The sequence below is a fragment of the Nipponia nippon genome, unplaced genomic scaffold, assembly GCF_047370975.1.
Source record: "Nipponia nippon isolate SJK-2023a ecotype South Korea unplaced genomic scaffold, ASM4737097v1 scaffold_5, whole genome shotgun sequence".
Taxonomy (NCBI): Eukaryota; Metazoa; Chordata; class Aves; order Pelecaniformes; family Threskiornithidae; genus Nipponia; species Nipponia nippon.
In genome coordinates, this window is record NW_028262369.1 from 35,556,716 (window position 1) to 35,580,119 (window position 23,404).

Below are 23,404 nucleotides of genomic sequence, written 5' to 3' on the forward strand. Positions count from 1 at the left end.
TATGTTTCACACATTTCTTGACGATGTGTGAGCAATGGTTATGTAATTCGGTCGTATATTTGTGTGTAGGTGCAAGAAAGAGAGTTAGTGCTGTCTGTGCAGTACTGTCATATATGGCTTCTCACCCCTGACTTCTTGTTTTCACCATGAATGTGTGTATGAGAAAAGCCAATGATGAGGGAAGAAAAACAGAGTTTGTTGATTTTTATTTCATGATTTTTGAGTTTTCAGCCCTCTCCTTCTGAGTGCTACTGGTATGTAAAATTGGTGAACCTGAAAGATGTGTCCTCTGTCAATGTGTGCTTCTTTTTTTGTACTTAATATACACACAGAAGTCCTCCAAAGGGGTATGTAAATTCAGTGCAGTTTGTATCTGTAAGTCATATTTGCTTGGAGAATCTCTTGTGTGCTTAGAAAGCAGTTAAACCATTCTTAGTTGATTATTCTTTCAAAGGTGACACATTTGAGGTCTCCATCATTTCTTCCCTTCTTCTGTTGTCAAAATTACAAATTTTGATGTGGCTCATGGCCAAGTATGAGATGGTAGCACACAGCACTTCTCAGGTTTCTCTGCATGAGGTGATTCGCTACTTTTTTAAATAAATGGTTTGTGAATGGTTTGGAAAATACAACTTTATGGGATTACTCTTAGAAGTTTGTTTGCTGGTGGTGGCTTTTAGTGGAACCACAGCACTAGTGGTCTTCTGAAGCTCCTGACTGTCAGGCTGCTGGTAAGAAAATACTACTCTCTGATCACTGTAATATTAATTGTGCTTCAGAGAAAAGAAACAAAACTAGTAGTAATTTAAGAAGGGGTTATTTGAAAGAAGAAAAAGAAGAATGCTTAGGTACAGCATGTTTTAAAACATGATTAAAAGCATGCATTATTGAAATGGTCTTTCGTAAAATGCATTATAGTGATGCTATGGTAAATTTTAATACTTGAGGATATGATGGAAGAAGAGGTATTTAAAAATACCTTTCTTTTGCTGTCTCTATATTTAGTCACAGGTTTTTCACATTTCTTTGCATGCTCATCTGATATATTTTATCCTAGATTACCTCATTGCTCCCAAGAAATCCCTTTTGGTAATATTGATAACCTAATATATGACAGATTTTGGTCATTATTATTTCATTTAGTGGTCATATGTATAGACCAAGAGGGAATCTGAATATTGATTCACTGAATGGCTAGTAACAATGATTTATGAGTCAAGGATTCAGTGCAGTGAGCCAAACACAGCAGAGATTACATCTTATGTGCCACCATTGATTTTGTTTCATATTTCACTGCACAATGATTAGGCCATGGTCTCACAGATGTTAACATGAGAATCATATTCCTCTCTAAGCAAAAGATATGCCACAAATTACACCCAGTGCATTGCGTGTATATGTATGTGCCTCCTGCTCCTGATTTTTTAAAAATGATAAATATTTTTTAGTTACTTTTTAAAGAGTTGGTATTCCTCTGGTAACAACAAAGGGTTTTGATAGAATTTTTAAAAATAATCAGAAGTGACTTTACTGCCCACACAAGCTTGTTCTTGAAACTTGAACCATATCATTTGTATTGAATACAGACCACATATACTGATCTTAAATACAACTGGTAGAAAATGGAATGCTTTAAAATGGATGCTATCACAGCACCTTCATGAATCTTTTTGATAATATTCCTTGGCACATGCCTAGAAAAGAAGTCTTCAGCGCAGTAGTTTCCAGGGGATTGGTACTACCAAACTGAGGTTTGTGCATGAATGCCAGATGCCGAGGCTGCAGCACAGGCATCCCCAACTGTGGTTTGGTTGCAGGTCCAGTGTATTGGGGCTATACAGCCCCCATTAACCCAGTTACAGCATGGGTAAAAATGCTGTAAATGCATGGATAAAAATGTGTTCTTGTCTGCTCTTGCCTGAAATTTTATTTTATTTTGGAAGTTAGTAGCTTGTGGGTGTTTTGCTGGTAGCTCTATGTTGGTCTAATGAGGTTGTCTTACTTCAGTGTGTCAGCTGTGAAAGGCATATCTGAACTCATTTCCCTCCTTAAGCCCAGTGTTGAGTGGTCATAAAGCAGATTGGGTGCGTTGAAATCCTTGCAGTCAGCTAGAGAAACACCACGTCGCTGCACAGGTACAGACATGCCTGACCACAGTCCCAGGACTTCACTGTTTGTTTTGTTTTTCAGTCTACTTCCACTTCAAACAAGTTCTTGGCTGTGAAAAACACTGGATGGGAGGAAAAAAAAAAAAAAGAGATCAGCTAAGTGGCATAACAGCTTTGAGAAATACGGGCCTTTGCAAAGCCTTGTCAAGGCTGTCAACAAACAGTTTACTGTCTTACAAGACTGCAGTGTCTTTGGTTGATGTTAGTCTAGTGATTTTTTTTTTTCCAAGGGAAAGGAATGATATCTTCTAATATAAATAGATTATTTTGAGGATTTCTCTTCTGTGAGAAGTTTGAAAAGCCTTTGAATTTTCTTCAACTGTTACAATTGCTTCTTTTGGTTTGTCATATGGTTCTTGGTGTTTTTTATAGCTATTCATTATTTTCTTGTTTATTTTTGATGTTCATAAAATCTGTCCTACGTAGGTTTGAAAATGAGAGCTATTTGTTTTGCAGTTTAATGAAGAGAATGGCAAACAGCCTCAGACTGTGCCTCTGGTGTCCAAAGCGATCAGCATATTTAACATGCTCAGCGTGACGCTAAGATATTACAGCTGATAACGGTTGTAATTGACTTACAGCATCCCTTTCCCTCCTCCCTTCTTTGGATGCTGGGGATTTATCTTGGAGACCCTGGGAAGATGTAGTGACACAGAGGGCAGAAGTGTTAAAAAGGTTTTACCTGCGCTGTTTGAGTGGAGGTGGTCTGATGTAGCGGCACGATGTCGATTCAGGTGAAACACAGGGAATTTGCAATGAGGATTGAGTGACACCCCCCCCCCCCCCCCCCCCACTCCCTTGATTCTGAGCATTTAGCAAAGGCAAAAAGAGAAATTCAGACTTGGCAAAAGGAGAGTGCCTGGAGCCAAAAAAAGCCGTTCTTATTAGCGCTAGCAAGGTTTACTTTGCTGGCTTATTGAATGAAAACTCCCTAGAGTGTCCAGGCTTTATCCTGTGTTAACAAGAAGGGGCAAAGCTGGATGTCGGGAATGGAGCGCCGTGTAAAGTGTCTGTAAAACTCAAGAGTGAGGCCAAGCCGAACTGGAGTGCTGATGAGAAAGGAAAATGTTCATCTTTTCATCTTAAATCCTATTTATTTTCTCTGTGAATGACTGCGGTAGACCACTGAGTTTCTGTGGACTGATGGACTAAATTGTAATGTTGCACTGTTAAAATAGTGTCAGTGCACTGTTTAGTGTCAACGTCTTGCATAGGTAGATTTGGTATTTTGAATGTTCTGCTGTACTGATGAGCTGGGAACCCAGGCTGGTGTGGGGTGGGCATTTCTGTGGTCGTTCTAACTTTAGGGTGCACGTTCATGGCACACTATTTCAGGCATTCCGCAGGCATGGATATGTCAGCTCAGAGCACAACGTGGCTGAACGCACTGAAGTAATTTTTTTTGTTGCAAGATTGGATGACCTTGGTCAAGTCTTGTTCTTACTGTATTATTCCCTTCCCTGATACTGTATTCCTACCATGCAACTTGGAAAGAGATTTTTTGGGGTTAGAAATCCAGTGTTCAAGGTGACAATTAATAGGGACTGTTGAATACAGAATTGAAGATAAGACTCTCTGGTACATTTTAAGCATTAATTGCTTTTAATGGAAAGTCTTTGTTAACCAATTTTAGGCAGAGCAGAGAGAGCATTTCCTTTCTTCTTGCAATATGCAACTTGTTTAATTGGAACAGATCAGGCATTGATTGTTTACCATAGATAGTAGAAGGATGCTAAGTAAACCAGCATGGGGTCTTGCTTGTCTTCATTTTTTTTTTTCTTGTAAGATCTCATAACTGTGAAGATTTTCTTCAATCTGGTACTGTAGCACTAATGCAAAGGTATTGATGTAAGTCAGTTTTTGAATAACCATATTGAAGACTTAGGGATAACTCATTGAATGCAACTGAAGATACGTTCAATGTTGAAAACCAGAGCTGGGTCTCGTTGCCGATATGTATAAAACTGTAGCCCTTGGATCATAAACAGTATTAGTCTCATTCTAGTATTTTACTAATGTGGCTTAGACAGTTTTACTAATCACGCTGCGCTAATTAAATTCTTATGTTACAGATGATAGGAAGTTTAACTGCTTTTTTTTTGGTTTTTTTTTTTTTTTTAAATTGGGAAAGCCTCAGGATGGGAAGGCACGTGGACACATGATTTCTCAGGAGACTAAGTAGTCTATTATATTGTATGAATATATATCTACTCACCCTTGCCTCCTCTTCCCCCTCCTTTCCTCTGCAGAGTTTCTCACATATATTACAGAATTACTTAGTTTCATAAACTGGGTTATGAAAGGCAGTGGGGGTGCTGCATGTGTGGCAAGGTAGGTCATACAGGATTTATAAGAAGGATTGCCTGGGTTCTGCTAGTTCCTCGGTGCGTACGAGCTGTGCAGCTATGGCTGATGTTCCTTACCTCTTTGTGCCTCATTGCCGGTAAAGCTAGCGTAATTTTTATTTCTGTAATAGAGATGTTAAAGCTTGACTGAGGTTGCAAGTGCTTTGTGGCGTTTCTAAGATGATTTGGAAAATTAAGCGCTATATTGTAAAATACATGAGTGTTAATCTGAAAGACTTTCAGCTAAAGAAAAACATTCTTGCTTAGCTGGAAAGATCTCTATGTTCCCCTCTGTCTTAATTGCCTGAAAAGCTGGATGGAACAGGAGGGAAAAGGCAGCTCTTGAGCATGCTATGTCAGTTGTCTGGAAGCTCTTAAAAGACCCTTTTTTGGCTTTTGAAAATAAAACCTTGGGAAGGTTAAACAGAGTGGAGTCAGGATGCAGCAGTCCTTCAGAGGTCTTTCTCTTCAAAGATGAAAGTATTTCAAGGAGCATGCTTGGAGCAGCTTTCTCTTATCTCTGGGGTGCTCTTGAGCAATGGTGCAGGGAGAGGGATGGCCAACAGTGGCACGTATTCTGCAGCAGTCATGTTCCGTCTGTAAGAAGTTTCAGAAGTACAGAAGAACAAGGAAGCTAGGCAGGGTCACTAAGATATTTGGGACTTGGAGCACAGCTTATGAATACAGTATGAAGAGATGCCCAATTCCTTTGCAGGGTACAGGTTTGAACATTAACATTTCCACTACTGATCTAGTCTCCTTTAACAGCACATATACGAAGAAACTTAACAAGGTGATCCGCTCTGTTTCCAGCAGAGGTTTGGTGGTTTTTTTCTGTCAGAGACTGCAGTATGGCCCAGAGGTAGGGATTTAAGTTACAACTGAAATTTTCTGGGCAGCTTTTATTGCACTCTGAAATTCAAGCAACCTTTTGCTCTAGGGAGTTTCTCTCTGCCCCACCCACAAGCCCAAGCAGTCAGTGATCCAGAGAAAAGGTTTATTAAGGTCTGAGGGGAAATAAGTTATTTGCGGAGGACCGTGGTCTCCTTTTTCTGTTTACAAAGAAGTAACTTAATACGCCTTTTCCTGGTCCTACTTCTTTGGTTTGGGATTTGTTGTTGTTGTGAGATGCCACTGACAGTCTCCGTATCGCTGATAGATGGATGGTCAGGACGGGGCTGACGGCAGTGTCTATAGCCGGAGTGCTTTCTGGCTCCAGCCTATGTCTGGGTACTTTTTTCAGGATTAGCTTTTGTTATGCTGATGAATAGTTGGTTCAGAACTGCACCATTCTTTTACTTGGAGCCGCATAGAGTTTTTCAAATATCTAGGTTGCATTAAAAATTGTTCGCTGTGAAGCTGCTATTTTTTATTCGAAAGAAAAGAAAGAAGCAAAACCAAACCCTATTGCATCAGTTTTCAAACACCGCTTAATTTTTTCTTGCTTTTTTAGAAAAACATGTGTTACTGATAATTTGGTAGGGGCTGGTTAGTTTATTTTGAATTCTTTTTGCAGCAGCACACTGAGTTAAATTCTATGTCTGTAGGCTACAGCAATCTAAAGAGAACAATACATAGCACAAAGTGCTTAAATTTTTCCTTAAAATATTTTGCATTTATTCTTAGTTGAATAGTTTGCGCTGGTTTTGGTATCACAAAAACATCAATATCCTTTCAGAAACTGTGGTTCCTTATTAAAATAGTCAAAATAAGTCAGTTCACAAGGTCAGGAACACTTACTCGATTTTTTTTTTTTTTTTTTTTAAAAAGTCTCTGCCATAAATTTGGTAGCTATTTCCTAGAGAGATGTTGAGTACTGCAACTGGTGCTTTGATTATTGTTTTTGTTTTTAACACAATCCTCCCTCCCCCCCCAATTTAAAAAAAGCCCACAAGGAAGCACTGAGTTTAGGGACGATAAAGCACAGGTATGTCACTATCCACTTGAAGGTGAAGGAAGATGTCTCAAAATCTGGGTGTGCAGTGATATGTTATGGAAATAACAATAAAACTTGAGTCTCGGGAAGTCAAAATCTTCTGGACAGACTGGGAGCAATCAGAAGGCTGACTTAATTTCACTTTTAGCCATTATTGTTCCTCATCTATTCTCTTGGATTATTCTGATTGCTTACTGAAATTATGCTGATTAGTCTGCAGTGTCTGTGAAATAGTTTTATGATTTTTCCTTTGGGTGCTACAGGTAAAAAATTAATCCAAGCTCTTCCCAAGCTTTTAGCTGAACTATCTCCAGGGGTTTTTTTGGATATATCATTGTGGCAATTTTTTCTTCTTTGCTCAGCAGGAGCTCCTTTGCAATTGTAATTTCTGCTGAATGCAGTGCATTCTTTGTGGATTTTTAGATTTTTTTTTTTTTTTTTTTTTTTAGTCACAAAACACTCATAGCCCAGTGTGAAAGATCTAGAGATACAATATGACTGTCTCTTCATAACTGCTTATGGGTTGTCCTGTAGCAGCTGGTGTATCACCATCTAAATTGAGGGCACATCTTTTACCTCTAGGCACATGGGTCTGTGCCAGGGAGAGCCGCGCTCTGGCTGTCCTGCACTGAAGCACTCTGTTTGCTATTGCATGCTCTTTGTTGAAATGTGTGCTGATAAAAGCACCTGTGATTGAAGAGCACCTGTCTGTAGTTGGAAATTGGAAAAAGGATTTGGATTTATGTATAAATAAACATAAAATCAGTCGGCCTCAGTTCTCTTTCATTTCCCTGTGTGAGAAATCACAAGCACGCTTGTGTTGTGTGACAGGGATGCCTGCACTGAAGTGGCATCATTCCTCTTAAAGAGGAGCCAAGTAAAGAAGCCTACTTGGCTATTTAATAATCTTCTGTTCTGCCACGGTCACATTGCCTTCATTGAAAGCCAGAGAAATTGTTCCATAATGTTTTGTGTTAATTCCCGTCTTTCTCTCCTTGGGGAAAAAAGTGAGCATCAGTCTTGTTGCTGTCTGTGTGCTCAGGGAACAAACTTATCATTGATTAATATTAACATTGACTAATATAAAAGGAGTTACACTTTCTACTTCTAAAAATGATCTGCAGTTCATAGAATTTCTTCGTCTGGCATTGTGTGCTCTTCATCCTTTCCAGTTCTCCTTGCCAAAAGGGGAAATGTATTTTTAAAGCCCTCAACATGCTCCAGTACTCGTAACACTCATAAGTGGCCATTGGATCCTGCCACTTAAATTTTTACATAGTCATTGTTATATGTTTTTAAAGTAACGTTAATTTCAGATATCTCAGGAATACAACCACGCAGTCCTGTCCATTGGTCTTGGAGAGACCGAGCCAATGTGGCACCAGCCTCAGCTCTTCGGATCTATAATTGCCACAATGTTCAGAGAGTCATTCTTACAGCGTTGTTTCACATATCTGTAATACCTAGAGCCAGCTTTGTAGTTAAAAATAATTTGTTTTTATATGGATGTTCATTTTTCTCCAGCTTCCCAAACTCTCATAGTCGGGGCTGAAGCATGATCTAGCTTCGTACAGTGAGATATGGAAGAGGAAGTATGTAGTTACTCAGTTGGCTGGTGAGAGAATGAAGTCATTAGTGAAAGGGAGCACTCTGCTGTCAAAATCTTCTATCACAGCAACTGCACTCTATCACCATAATTATATTTTTCAAATGCAAATGATAGCTTTAAGAATTCTTCTTTTGCTACATCGTTTACAGGAGCAGTTTGGTTCATATTTCTCAGTTGGAGACAAATCTCATCAGAGGCTAAGGACAGGAGAGTCTCATCCATTATGTTTACTTCCTTTTCTCTTGAAGATGTTTGTTGGGTAGAAATGCAGCAAACTGTAGAGTCATATGAAGAGGCTTCCTCACCAGAGGATTTTGTTGGCAAAGTTGCTGTTAGGGCTTCTGATCCGAGGAGAGCGACCTGCGTGTAGCATGAAAGGAACACCGGAGCCATGGCAAGGAGGAGACCTGCAGAGCCTTGCTGTTGAGCGGAGTTGCTCTGTTGTTCTCAGCAACTCCATGTTTCGAATCACTAAGAAAAATGGCAGTGCCCTAGATTTAATTTTATTGTTGTTCTTTGAGGTAGAGAAATGCAGGTTGTGTCAGATTTGGGGAGTGGGAAAAGCTTAGCTTAGTCATCTGCAAATCCAATTTCTTATATTCAAAGAAAATGTTCTTTTTTTTTTTTGTCATGTGTCTTAGTGCAAGTACATCAGTAACATTTGTACTTTAACACGTATCATTATTTGGCATTCTGTTTAATGATCACTGACCTTGAGAGATTACATACCACAAGCCTGCCAAATTCCCAGCTACAGTACAGGTGTACTGTCAGTTTTTATTAAAAATTTCTGTCTTTATGTCAAGTAAAATTTGGTATTCCAAATTATTGGTGTTCAGCTATTGATGGATTTTTTTTTTCTCCTTTTCTTCCAAATCCTCTGCTTTTCCAGGTATGAAGATGAATAATGCAGACCACTGGTTTCGATGATGCTGGGCTTTTATAACTGGATTCATTAAGGAATACAAAGAAAATTCTTACAGGGATCAATAATGGTGTCTTCTGGCTGCAGAATGCAAAGTTTTTGGTTTCTGCTCATTATCAGCTTCCTGCAGTGTACTGAAGGTAAGCTTTAGTTTATTTTTTTTTACTTGAGTTTGCAGATGAATGATCTGTACAATTAATTTCTGTGAGATGACTTGAAGTTTTAGGATGTCAAACTAAAATTATCTGTAGCATGTTCTAGGTTTAATTTATAAGATTCAAATTATTCTCATTTTTAATGAAAAAAGAAAATAAATTTTTTGGTGTTGATACAGTGTGGTATGTTGAAACTGAAATGCAGTGCTCAGGCAACTGAAGCGACAGTGTTAATATCCTTGATTGGAAGGTGCCTTATTTTTGGACTCTTCTGTTTATTCTTCTTTTTCATGTTCTCATTGTGCAACCATTTAGAAGCAATGTATAGACATGTTAAATGTGAGAAGCAATGTATAGATACATTAAATGTGATATAAAACAACTAAACAGTGCAAATGAAATACCTGTTTTACTTTTCTAATTTGGCTGGCTGAAAATAAAATGGCAAACATTGCATTAAGATTAGAAATATGCAAGTTAAATTTCAGGAAATAAAACTCAAAGTGCATACAGGAATAGCATCTACTTAAAAATACTTTTGCTTTTTAAAAAGAGGGAAAAATACTTCATGCTATCAAATGTGGTGTTTAAAATAGCTCTTAAACTAAAGATGTGAGGAAAGAAAAAGCTTTTTTTAAAAGTTGTATCATCTATTCTTTATCGGTTTTTATTCTTAAACTCCAATGTCCAGTTAGTCTGTCTCCCCAGCTGTTCTTGTGGCCCTTTTAATTAGTAATAGAGAAACACAAATAAATGATCAGGAAAATATGGTTTATGAACTTATAATTACAAATATTTTTATAGGACTTGAGGCTATTTCTGGGTGTAATAATTTTGATTGACTAGATTGCAGGTGAAAAGACTGGTTTAGTAATAAAGTAGCACCTCCATGGCTTCTTACATTATTCAGTAATTGGTATATAATATACAGGCTTCTGTGGTGCATCTGTGGCGTGATCTTACCGTCTTTTAAAGCAGATATATACCTTACCCTGTCAACAGTCTTTGAATTTTAAGGATAAATTTTCAGAGATACTTCAGGAAAGCTGCTCTGCCTCCCCCTCTCTTCTTTCCCAAATCTATACAAACAAAAAGGATCTAGTCCCCAAAAATGGCAAAATCCAAGATTAAAAATTTAAATATTGTATGCAGTCTTCCATGTTCACTGCGTAATTTCCTAAGCATTTATTCTAGGCTAAGACTCGCATCTTGTGTTGTACCAACTTTGCTAAAAGTATTTGCTAAAAGCATTGCTAAAATAGGTTATTAATATGTATGTGTGAACATACACATATAATCAGGGAGTGCATCCTAGGAGTCTTCGTGAAGGTTTCTGAACATGGGGAAGTCTCATTTCACTTAAATAGCTTTCACAATCAGTTTCTCCTCCCTCCCCTCTTTCTTCTTAAATACTGCCAGGATGTATTAGAAAACTGGCATTTCCCACGGCACGCTGCAGATTTTGGGTGGTTTCATCATTGATGGGATTTCTGATTTGGTAGCTGCTGTACTGACTGCTCTCTTGGTATCTGTTGAGGCTGTGGACTTGGGTATAATCTCACTTTTATAGGAAAGTAAGTGCCAACAGCTGGAAGGTAAAATGCTTTTCAGCCTCTTTCACAGGTAAGGAAGGTAAATGCATGTTAAGGAGACTGGAATTACAAATCTTATGACTGGCTGGTAATAACTTTTGTTAATTATAAATGCACTTACATTGCAAAAGTGGTTGCACTAGTTGAAACCCGAGGTGTAGGAAGTAGAGGCATCTAGTTATGTTTTTTCTGAAGTTTTAAAATACTAAGGATTTTATTTGTTATTGTAATTGTTTCAAATCCCTGTATCTGGTACATTTTACAAAGATTCACGAGAGTACTTGCAGTTTAATGCTATGTGGTGGTTGAAGACATTTGGAAACAGAAAGGAAAATCGGACAAACAATTTATTTTCTCTGGTTTGGTTACAGTAGCAAACAGCATGCTGCAAAGAGTGTTTTATCTGCTGAGTTTGGAAAGGAAAAAGTCAACTGAGAACTTCTGCAGATTGAATTTTTGCCATTTGCAGAAAGCCAATTTTCATTGTCATCTGTAATATTTCAAGTTCATTTTGTTCTGTCCCTGTTTTTCTTGCTTTTAGTAGCCAGTAGCAATCTTTTGATGCTTCAGTTGTGAATTTACTTTTTTAAAGTCTATACAAGAGCTGCTTTTTCAGCTAAAAGAAACAGAGAAGGAAATTGGGAGCAGATAACAGAATCATACCAAATTAATTGTAAATTCTTAAAATAAATGAAATATTGTGGCTCTGGATACTGGAAATGAATATTAATATAGAGTTGGCTTCCAGCCACAGAAGCAAAATGAATACCACATTATTACACTTTCTCACAAGATTACATTGCCTTCTGCTTCAGTAAGAAGAGATGCCAAGTGTAACGTGCTTTAGTAGCACTTCATGCCTGGAAGTATGAACATGAACAAAGGTTAAAATAAGAGCATCTAACTTTTGCTAGAAATAAGAAAATCTTTAATTCTTTTGCTTGGAACTTAGGGTTTTTTATAGAAGTCTTATGTGTATATGCAGGTTGTTGCAGTTGGTGGGGGAGATGAAACCTGGCTGAATTCCCTGCTGTTATATTTTAATGTTTCTGTACAGTTAAAGAGAGAGAGAGGGGGAGAAAAAGATCCTGGGTGTGGACAAGTGACTCATTTGTTCATATAATGAAACATTTTCTAATCAAGATAAAGACTTCATTACTCTCACAGTGCCTTAACTTTAACTCACCAGGGAATCAGCAAGTAGGCACAGTTATATGAAGACTGCAATTTTATTGTAGTGTCGCCTATCCAAATAGGAATCATATCTTCAGATTAGAAGGTCTTAGTTTTGTTTTGTTTTTCCTGGCTAGGGCAGTCCAGGTGGGGATGCTTTTGAAGCAGTCCGTTCCTTCAGGTAAAATGACCCTGGAACGGACGAGTGCTGGCAGCTGGAGCGAAAACTGCACCGAGTTATTATACACTGCTGGTACATTGATCAACAACAGGTCAATATTGTTGCGTAGAGGCTTGAAAAACCTTGTTATTACCATCAACAGCAAGCATTGCAGCCCTAAATAAGGAAAATATGAGAGGCAGGAAAATGGAATGAAAAGCTGAAGTCATGAGCTTGAATATTAATGTTATTTTGGAAGGTATTTTTCTGTCCCCTTTTCTAGCATATTCTACTATAGGTCTGTCTTCAAAACTACAATTTTATTACAGAAGATGGACTGAAAGAACTACTTTGGAACGTAGTTTGAACGGGAGTTACGCAGGTAGCTGTGTGAAGCCTGGCCTCATACCATGGCTGATTCCCTGGGGGAGATGGGAGCTTCCACTGTGGCTGCACCAGAGTCTGTCCCTGTCCCACGCTGTCCCAGCTCTCCGGTCTCACGGAAGGAGTGGGTTTGGGCTCCTGTCGGTCCCATGCAGTTGAGTCCCTTACCTTTACTTGCCTGTTTCCTACAAACTGTAGGAAAGGAATTACTTCTGACACCACTTCCATCTTTTTTCTTTTTTTTTTTTTTTCCTTCCTAATTAGGTGAAATCATCCAACAAGTTAAAAATTATCTGAGAAAATACAGAAAGTCAGAGAGTGAGATCACACATGCCTTGTTTCCATAGCAAAGCAGAGTAAAAAGCTTATTATACATATTATTGGTTTCTCTTCAAGCAAGTTAAGACAGATACGCTAATATGCATATGAAAAAAAAATGTCAGAGCTAAACATTTTGATTAAGATTGGGTTTTGGACTGTACAAGTTTCGATATTTTAAGCTTTATCTTGCTTACTGAGTCCACTTTTTTGACTAGCTTTTGATGCCTTTTGTTTTTATTCTTCTGCTGCTTGAGAAGCACAAGTGCTTGGGAAGCACTGGAATAATTTTCTTTTGCTTACATGTTATTTTAATAAAGGTTTAATACAATTTTAGTTTATTTTATTATGAATTATTATCTATGGTTTGTCCAACAGAAGAAACATCATGCTTTCATTATCTATTTAATTCTGTTTTCCTAAACAGCATCGATGTCTTTTAAAAAAATCCAGTCTGTCTTTGCCTCTGAATGTACATTTTAATTAACGTTATGCTGAGAAATATGAATTCCTGTAAATTCCACTTACAGCAGCCAAGGAGCCGAGTGTTAAATTGGAAGCAGTTTTAAGTGTATCCAATGTTAGTGTGTTTACTAAAGAAAAGACGTACTAAATTTAGATAAGGTACATTGGGCCACTACAAAGGTATTTGCTGTTTTAGTGTATTGCTTCAGATCTTCAGCCTCCTAACAAGCCACTCAGAGTGTCTAAGGCACATACATGGCACAGGTACTCAACAAACTGTAGAAGCCTGTTGGTTTTCCTACACATTTACTAGGAAGTATTAGTAGGATTTTGCGCAGGATAAAAACTCAAAAAATCTTGTGCCCTGGACTTGAGAAGAAATCAACTTCTGTTAATTAGTGGATTTAAGTTCTGCAAGGGGTGAAACCCATTACAGAGTCATGCAAGAGCAAATAGGAGCACTAATTTAATTTCTAGCCAGGGAATTTATCACAGTGCGAGCTTGTGAAGCACACAGTTTGTAGGCAACTACTTGGTTTAACAAAGGTCACAAAGCATCCATAAGCATTCCCAGTGTACTAAGGCCAGCCAGTTATTGCACACCCTTTGGAGGGTCTCTCTAATAAGCCTTCCAATACTATCTTAATTTTTATCATCTACACGTAATGTGTTTTACGATTCTTCAGCAAATGTTTTTCTTATTTGGTTAATGCGGATTATGCAGAAAAAGATATCCGCGTGAAGGGAGCAATTGGATTTCTGCAGAAAGCAACTGCTGCAGAGAGTCCTCTTTTCTTTCCTGGAAGAGCATGCCGATTTGCACTGGGATATTCTGGTGCATACTTATCTGGGACATCTCTTTTTCCTTTTCTGAGGGAGGTGTAGGCCCAATGTATCTTCTGAAAGGAAATTGATCTAAACAGTGAGACCAAACTTCTTCTTAAAGAAGAATGTCTGTTAAACTTCTCAAGTGCATTTCCAGATAATAGAGACTGACAGACTGCCTGGAAAAGCCAGAGATTCTTTAATGTGCTGGCAGTGAATATCCTTTCATATATTCCCAGAGCAGTGAGGTCTGCAGGATCCTATGCTGAAACATTACATTTTTGAAACCAAAGCAAAACCACCACTATTTTAAAGTGTTGAAGAACCATGTAGAAGAATGGATGAAGAACCATTTTAAATACCGTACTAACATCTATATGAGAATTTGCTAGGAAATGTTCGTGTAAGGATCTTACAATTTAAGCAAAGAAAAAAATATAAATGTGTAATTACTACGAGATGAAGAATAGTATTACTATTTTAATATGCTGTCTTCTTCCTCAGTTACTTAAAAACATTCTCCTTTGTGAAGGAGGGATTTTGCATCTTCTTGAGCTCTGTATTCAGAAGAAGAACCCTGTAATGTGTAAAACTGTAGAAATGCAGTGTGTTGTGCTAAGGGCAGATGTTATACTTTCAGAGCTCTCTAAGCTATTACTTCAGTTTACCATCTTTCGTTGCTGTAACCTTGGTGGGTCTCGGTGGAGGAGCCGAGCCATGCAGCTGCCCACTGCAATGAGAGGGGATTGACTTAACCTTCAGCTATCCTGCACTGACACCATTGCCTAAGGGGCTTTTCTTTTATTAAATACAAATCTGGGTATATTTTAGGTTAGTTTATTACAGTAAGGTACCTTTCCAGGAAGACAATTTGGGCATATATGTCTTTTAAAAAACGAGTAGGCTTCATTAATACTCTGTTACTAAATATGAAAAAATATATCATTTATTTTTATTAACACTTGTATTTTTAAAAGCATTTAATTATTTTCATTTCTGGGTTATGTCAAATGGAAGAATACTGTTGTCTTAGTAAGAAGGTTTTTTATATAGCTTTAACAACATTGTCTTTCTTTATAATGCACTCTTAGGCCATAGTGTAAAATGGAGGTGTAAGTGCCTGAAGCATCTGATATCAGAGAATGCCTCAGCACTGGCTTTCTTATTACATTTAGTATCCTTATGATCAGATTATAAAAATTCTAATAAAAGATAATGATTTTAGATTTAGTATTCGTTGCCAAGTTCTACAAGCACATAATGGGTTTTATACTTGCAAGTAGATCTATGGATGTTCATGGTCTACCTCTGTGAGTAAATGGTACAGAAAAGTAAGACATTTTATGCTAGTTGTTTATTGTATGGATGTCTTAATATCAACAAGTGTATGTAGCATGAAAGCACTACAGGAAAAGGACTTATGCAAACAGCTCTAATACATGTTTCATATGTGTGCCCACTTCTGTGTTTGTGATGGTGTTCTAGGTTGTGTTATGTGAGGAAGAGGAGAGAAAACCATTCACAGGGAGAAGTTCTTGGCTTGTTGTCCGTCCGTACTTTCATCATAAAGGCACTTAATAGCATGGAAACTCTCAGCATGCTGTTATGCAGTGGTATATATTTATACAGTAACCTTCATGGAAGAGACACTTAAAAATTGACTGGCCTTTTACAGTGGTTAATTAGCATCATATTTACTCATCAACATTGGTTGGTTAGAAGAATATTTATAGTTGCTTCCTCTGATTATTATTTTTTTTTTATTATGACTTTGTACTTTGATAATATGGCTCTAAAGCAGCACTTCATTGTATTATATGCTGTCCAAGTGTAAAATTAGAAGAAAGGATAAGGAAATAAAACACACACATATATAGTAAAGGTTCATGCATAATTTTGTTATACTTCCAATTTTACATGGTATTTATTATGTGCCTGTGTTGGTAAAACCATACTGCAGGTTTTTTATTTCTAATTGCTTCAAATTTGATAAAACTTCATTCTGTCAACGCTGGATCAGCTCTAGTTTTACTCATTTCTATAGATAGTACTAGTTTATCCATTGATGGTTTGTTTGGATTGACATTTCAAATGAGGCCCATGAATGCAGGATATTTTGCCAATCCTTGTTCACCTTTTTTCAGGAATACTAAATTTTTTACATTTTTAACACAGGATAAATTTTGTATGGGTGATTCTGTAAATGAGCCACACCTCAAATCCAAAGACATCGTATGGTAAATTGAATATGCAGTTCTTTCTGATAGATAGGAGCTGAAAAAAATCCTTTTGCTTGAAGGTGTCCCAAATTCATGCCCTTCCAGAAAGAGTCTTGAACTACTCCACTGGCTTTCAAAACCCAATTGTGCTAAAGGTCTTCATGTTTCTGTGATCTCTGTCTCCTGGCTTTCTTTTGAAGTGTAAAGAAATAGAGTTGTATGAATGTTAGCTCAGTTTGTGGGTCCTTCTTTCAGTCAGGGAGACAATTCATCCATGTCCTGGTGATATTAAGGCAAGCCGTGTAAACATAAGCGAGTGTGTTGGCAGTGGTAGGGGAGATTCCCTGGTTGTTCCTCCTGAGCTTAGACCACTCCACGTGGTTGGGAATGTTTCATTCTTTTTGTTTTCTTGATTTATACTAGTATAATAATCACTGATGTTTTCTCGGTGTATAAAATGTGTGTGGGGGAGACTAGTTGGAAAGCAAAGTGAATTTTTTTTCATCTGTTGCCTGAGCAACACATACATGTGAGAAACCCAGGGGGACCACGTAACTTCCAGTTGTTGGATACAGCACTCAGTGAGTTTTATGAGGGATCTTGACGATGGAAGGAGAGCTGGCTTGTGTGTTTTCCCTTGTCAGGGATTTTGATGTCTCTCTCAGGAGTCAGGTATTTTTGTTCTGTTCCAGCAGAAAGTACAATTAATGCAAGGTGCTGTTTGAGCAATTTTCCTGTTAAATTTGAGTTCAGTAATTCATTCAGGAAACTTAAGAGGAAGTTGATGCTGAAACCAGATTCTCCTATCTGCTGCATTTTTAGTTGGAAAAGCAAGGAGAAATGTTTGCTTTTTAAAGACTACAGCGCTATTTCATATCACTTCTGTTTTAACCATCTTCCTAGTGAGCTTCAGTTGGATTTGCCTGTTCATGACTGATCCTGTTTGACTATGCATGTGACTCGATGTGCCTTCCCCAGTGTTTCGCATTCATTTCTCCTATTTCTTTCCATTGAGCTGCCCCAGTTCCTTTCTCTAACTCAGGCACGCGGATTGCCTTTAATATTTTGTCGTAATTTTGTTTTTTTACTTATAAAATGTTACTTTAAGACTGAAGTTCCGATTTATTCTGCACCATTGTTAACATTTACCATTGAAAATCTATTGGAAAAATGTGGATTTGTGGCTTAGAACTGATCATGCTTTTTAGTGGCTTAAGATAAATATGCTTTTAGTAAACAAAAATTGAACAGTTTGCTGCTTATGCTTTTGCATCATTTAATTTGCAACAGATGAAGCTGGCATGCGTGAAGAGTGAAGCATGGAAAGTACTGGAGGGCAAACGGGTGGTTTGTGATGTGGATTATTACCCGTAAAGATGGATAGAGTCCACAAAACATCACTTCATGTATTAATGTACCAGCTGGAAAAAAAAATAAATATATCAGCATAGCATATCATGCATAAACTGTTTGGTTTAGGCCTTCAATTCAAATCCTGCTCAGTAATAAAAAACTTTAAATCTTCTACATCTTTTATGCTAGTGTAGATATATATATATACCTATTTCTTCATATACTTAAAAAGCATGCTGTGCAAATACATTTTTAAAAATTCAGAATACAACAGTCTGGAAGTCATCCATATGTAAACTGTCTTGAAGGATTTATAATATACAGTGTTTTGTTCTGCAGTGTAAACTAAGTGCTGACAGAAAAAACAGTCGAGAAATGCATCTAACCACCAGTGGTTTTCTTTACCAGTACACTGTAATCTAGTAATATAGCGATTACTTTGTTATATGTATTATATATAACAGTATAACAATTAATTTGCTGTATAAATTATTTTGAATTTCACTCTGTTAAATCAGCAGAGTCCTAACTCAGTCCTGGCAACAACTCCAGTTACAATATGTAACCTTACCTCTTTGATGCATTATTTTCTAGCTCTTAGATTTGTTATGGAACCATTTTAACAGCATTTCTATGTTGCCTTCTTTTTACAAAAGGTTTTTTGAAGTATGAAGAGAGACTTTCTGAATATTTGCTATTAAAAGTTTGTCACTGTAGTAATGCCGTTTTTAACAGACTCGATTCTAACTTTATTTACTCAAACCCTCATCGGTTTCCATTCTTTTTAATGCCTTTTTCTATTTGGCTGATTTAATTTTTTTTTTTTTAAATCTAGTGACAATAATGAGGAAAAACTTTACTAAAGAAAATCTTTGGTCAAGGTATGAATGATTGTGACCTGACCAAAATTCATTCTCTTGATCCTGTTTCCATTTGGAGTAAGGGATAGGATCATAACAAAAGGGAGGAAAAAAGGAAAAAAAAAAAGAGGTGCATTAAATGCATTCAAAGATGTTAAGCAACAATAAAACTCTGTAACCATTTAAATGACAGCAGCTGACTATTTGAATTAACTTTGTGTTTGGCTTAATTTGGGGTCCTAATTATTCCTAACTTACGTGAGTAGATTTCAATTATACAATACTGCAGGGATTTGTAGCTAAGGCAACTAAAGGAATCATTTTACATAAAGTAATTTTGTTCAACTGATTAGGCAGGTTAAAATGGAAGGATAGAAAATGGGAACTCTTGTCTGATAAGGCCCAATGAATTGTTTCCAATGACACCATAAAGAAATAACACGAGGAAAACTCATTATTGAAAATTTTGAGAATTTTTATGCAACATGTTTATATCTTGATAATGTGGTGTTAGTTAACCTCTCACAAGCAAGTGATTCTCATGAGTATTACAATAGATCTATCAATAAAATGGCAGTTCACATTTTTGTGGTGCCTTAGTTTGGTCTTCATGACGTGACTTTTCCTACAAGCTAGTTAACTAAAAATTTAGTTCTTAAAAAGATTTTTAAGTATATATATTTTTTTTTTTATGCCAGTTAACCATTTAAATAGACAAAACACAGTATGTTTACTGCATATTTTATGTTTTAGACATGAAAGCATTTCTAGACATAAAACTCTCATCTCCAATATCCTATTTCTCTAAAACTGCTGTTCCATGAAAATAAGTCTCAATTGTGCTACATCCTTAAGATAACCTGAGGGAATTAGAGGTGAAGAAGGTATTGGAATAAAAGACTCTGGAATCAATTTCCATTTGTATTACCCTCACAAATGTATACCCTTCATTGAGAATTAATTTTTGAACAAATTACCTACATAGTTTGAGCTTACAAACAGGGGGTTTTTTATATATAGGTTTTTTTAACAGTGTGTACATATATGCTCAGCTATAATTTCATTTTTATTCTTTGAGCATTTATAAAGTTATGTCTTCTAAATTAAATCTGCAGCATAGGTAGGTGTCTCCTTTTGATGATGGCAGACTAACATCCCTGGACTTAGAATGCTTATTTTTGTTTTTCTCTGGGTTTTTCACACTCACCCTTTTTGGTTTCCTCAACCAGAGTATTGAAGGTTACAAGAATGCTTATTCTGCTGACTCAGGAGTACAGACAACACAATAGTATGTCTGCAACCTAAACTGATAAGTCTGTTTTTAGAGCTGTCACATTTGCCCGTGTCATGTGAATATACACCTAGACCTTATAGTCAGAGACTTCTAGAGAAGCACTGCAGTTGTTTTCTGTGTATGTTGTGTTTAGGAGATCAGAACTTGAAGTAGCTCTAATGAGGTCAGTGTAAAGCTTTGATGCTGTTTAAAGGGAGGAAAAAAAAAACTACCTACAAAGCATGTGGTTAGTATGTGTAACAGTAATTTCTAAATTAGATCCCAAATAAATACTTAAAAAAAAAAAAATTACACAATGATAGATTCACATGTGTCTCTTCTCTCCCCCCTTTCAAATTCCAATTTTCTGTGGAAAATATGTATTTTTGATCATATGTCTGCTGTTAACATATTAACACTACACACTTTCAATTAGTACTGCTGACAAGTTATTTAGAAAAGTCTCTGGAGCACGTGGAGATGTGCACAGCTTCTCGGTGTCAGGTGTTTGCTTTCCAAAGTGAAAGCATTAAGATATAATTATCAGAAGATGTTTGCAGTAGGCCGTGTGCCTTTGGAAGACCGTCAAGGGCAAGGCTGCAGGTGCCCGCCATACACCTGGGCAGGAGGACATCTGTGCCTGCCCCAGGAGCCGACATCACGGAGGTCAGGCATGGCTGCACTTCTGGGTATGTGCACATCAGTGGGGTGAGCCAGGTAACACTGAGCTACAATATTTTCATCTGATGGTGGTGGGGAGTGTTGAGTCCTGCTCTCTCACCCCATCACCCTCCCTTGTGCTGGCTCTGGCACCCATGTGGTAGCCCTGTGGTGGGCTGATGCGGGGAGCATGACTGGCAGAAGACAGTCTGTCTTTCTTTTAGGAAGATGTTTCCCCCAGTCACCTCCCTCAACCATGTCACCCTGGCATCAGGGATTGGACAAGTGGGAGAGACCTACGTCATGGTCAGGGCACTCCATCCTTAGGTAGATGAAAAAACGGAGAGATCTACGTCATGGTCAGGGCACTCCATCCTTAGGTAGATGAAAAAACAGTGAGATCTGCATGTCCGCTGGAGCTTGGGAAACGGCTGTGCCAGATGAATGGGTGTGTTATTTTCAAGGGGGAAGGAAAACAGGTCTAAAATGCATCATTCTTTGTTAGAATCTAGTACCAGTTTGACTGTTGAGTTAACACGATCAGTGCTACTTTGTGTGACTGTCATCTACAGTCAGAGTATCTAGAGCTTGAATCCCCTTGATTTAGTTATGAAGATGGCAAAGGGTATCCCAAATTGTCTGCAAGTGTTTAAAAGTACAGATATGAAGACTGTCTCTAAGACTTTATAAGGGTGTGGTTAGGTTGCATCCGATTTTTGCACTGAAGAGCAAAACAAGATTTTTCCAAAGGACTCATTTCCCAGATAAGCTAGTCCTTTCAAAGGTGCTTTAGGGATTTTAAGATTGTGTACAATTTTACAGGACCTGTAAATTGCCTCATTGTGTCTTGGTCTTCTAGTTGAGATTTTTTTCTTTCGCTGGTAGTCAGTATTTGAAGCTTCAGGGGACGGTGCCAAAATACTAAAACATACAAAGTAGCCTGCTTACAGTGGACATTTCTTAATTATCCATTGTCATTGAGTCACAGTAGATTTATCCCAACTCATTGTTTAATTAGATACTGTTTTAATATCCTAAGTTAAATCTTCTGGTTTTGGAGTGCATTACTGTGGTCATGAATCTCCTTGTCTTTTGTAGACTTTACTTTTTAAAGACATTATCATTTCTCCGTCTCTCTCTTCTCACCCCATTTCCAGATCATTTAAGGAGTATACTGAGTAACACCGTTGCCCTGTAAACTTTGTCATTCTGTTTCTCTCCTTCCATCCTCTCCATCATCCTTTTCTGATGATCTACGCCACCTCGCAAACCTCAGCTGTGCAGAGGAAATCATTCAGCTTCTCTGCATTGTCTTCCATGGCCTTAGTTGGTCACCTAATTCAGCAAACCCGTCACTTCTCACGCAAAAGTAGGCTTCCTACTTTTGTTGTACTTAAAGAATTTCTGGTTATGAAATCATTGGAAAACGTTTTGGAAAAACATCTGTGAGTTTAAGATGTGCACAGAACATAGGCATGGAAAAATATACCACAGAGTCAGGTGACAAAAGCAGTCATATTTTGCCGTTTGGTTAGCTTTATATAGTGATACAAGTCATAGTGCCAGATACTTTTCTTGAATTTTGCAGTGCAGTTATAAATTTTGCTATATCTAATTGCAGCAAACTTTTCCTGCTCAGCAGATTTTTCTTCTTGCTGAGCAAGTAGTGTATGAATGATACTTGGGTATATAAACTTGGTTTATGGATGTTTAAGGGCTTATAATTGTCTTTTTAAAGTCAAACTTAATTTTTAATTTTTTTTTTTTAATGAAAAGATTTTATGGCCAACACATGCCCCGTGAGAAAAGGAAGAAGTTACAGATGGTTCAGAGGAGAGGGTCTGCTTCATACATAAAAACTTCATGTCAGCATTTCAACAGAGCATTTTCTTAGGGTATCTCTGTTATCACTGACACTTTCACATTGACAAGCATATGGGATGTAGTGCTGAATGTGTAAATTGAAATGATCACATCTAGCATTTCCCTCTACCAGGTGCCAGCTTGCTGCTGCAGCTCTGCACTTAATGTTGAAGGAGGAGTGCTAGGAACAGTTTCATTTGCTAATTACCTCTTATCTCCAGTACATAGTCCTTGGGTAAACAGCTTACCCAGGTGTTTTTGAGAGCATCTATCTGGACAGTGCAGGATTGCAGGTGGTCCTGCGGTGACAGTACAGTGTGCACAACATGTAAGAAATATCCATCCATCTGTGTATGGTTTGTTGGTTTGTTTTTTTTTTTTTTTAAGTCTTCAGTGAAGAGCAGAAGACAAATTTGAGAGAATTTTTCTGTCTTTATAAAATTTGTCAGTGTGAAAAGCAGAAGACTGCTATTCCTCAGCCCAAGAAAAATGTATGTGTGTGTTTGTTATGTTGGAATTTTTTTGATAACAAACCTGATTGTCCTGTCTTGTGATTTCAGCAGAAAGGAAAGCACGTACATGCCAGTAAGAGTTTTGCAAGGACCTGCAAGTTAAAATAAATAGAATGTGGTGGTTTAAGGAAGTGGTGGAGTCTAAATTGCCTTTCAGTACTCCTTTTCCAGGATCCAGTTTAACAGGATTATATAATTTTACTAATACCGCTTTGATCTGTCATTTATACAAAAAGGCAGGCTTTCCAAAGCATTTACCTTACATGTTCTTTTTGGGCTAGACTTAATCACTTGCAGAACTGATAATATTTTCTCATTCTTTAAGAATTCATATTACAGTCTTATGCTTAATATGACTGTGGGTTGAGTACGGAATGGTAAAAGGAGCCTTTTAATTCATAATCCAGTAATTCAGACAGCTAAATTATGCCTCCCTTTACCTGATATTTATTAAAATTAATCCAAAGAAACTGCAGAAGTGTTGTCATCCAGTTGCCCGTTTAGGTTTCTTTAATGCTGTTTATAGAATAGATGCATTCCTTACTATGAGTAAGTGCAACATCTGTTTCTTTATGATTTCTCCTTGCATTTTTCCACACTTCTCATCAG

General features: G+C 37.4%; 1 protein-coding gene across 7 annotated transcripts in view; it reads left to right on the forward strand.

Moving 5' to 3' along the window:
* The window catches only part of ADGRL2 (adhesion G protein-coupled receptor L2), a 395,707-nt gene that overhangs the window by 256,417 nt on the left and 115,886 nt on the right, over positions 1 to 23,404 (forward strand). For all 7 annotated transcript variants that reach the window (XM_087730654.1, XM_087730655.1, XM_087730657.1 and 4 more), the window contains one exon: positions 8,951 to 9,123. In XM_087730654.1, the coding sequence (XP_087586780.1) occupies positions 9,051 to 9,123 (73 nt within the window). In that variant the 5' untranslated portion in view covers positions 8,951 to 9,050. The remainder of the gene's footprint in view (positions 1 to 8,950; positions 9,124 to 23,404) is intronic.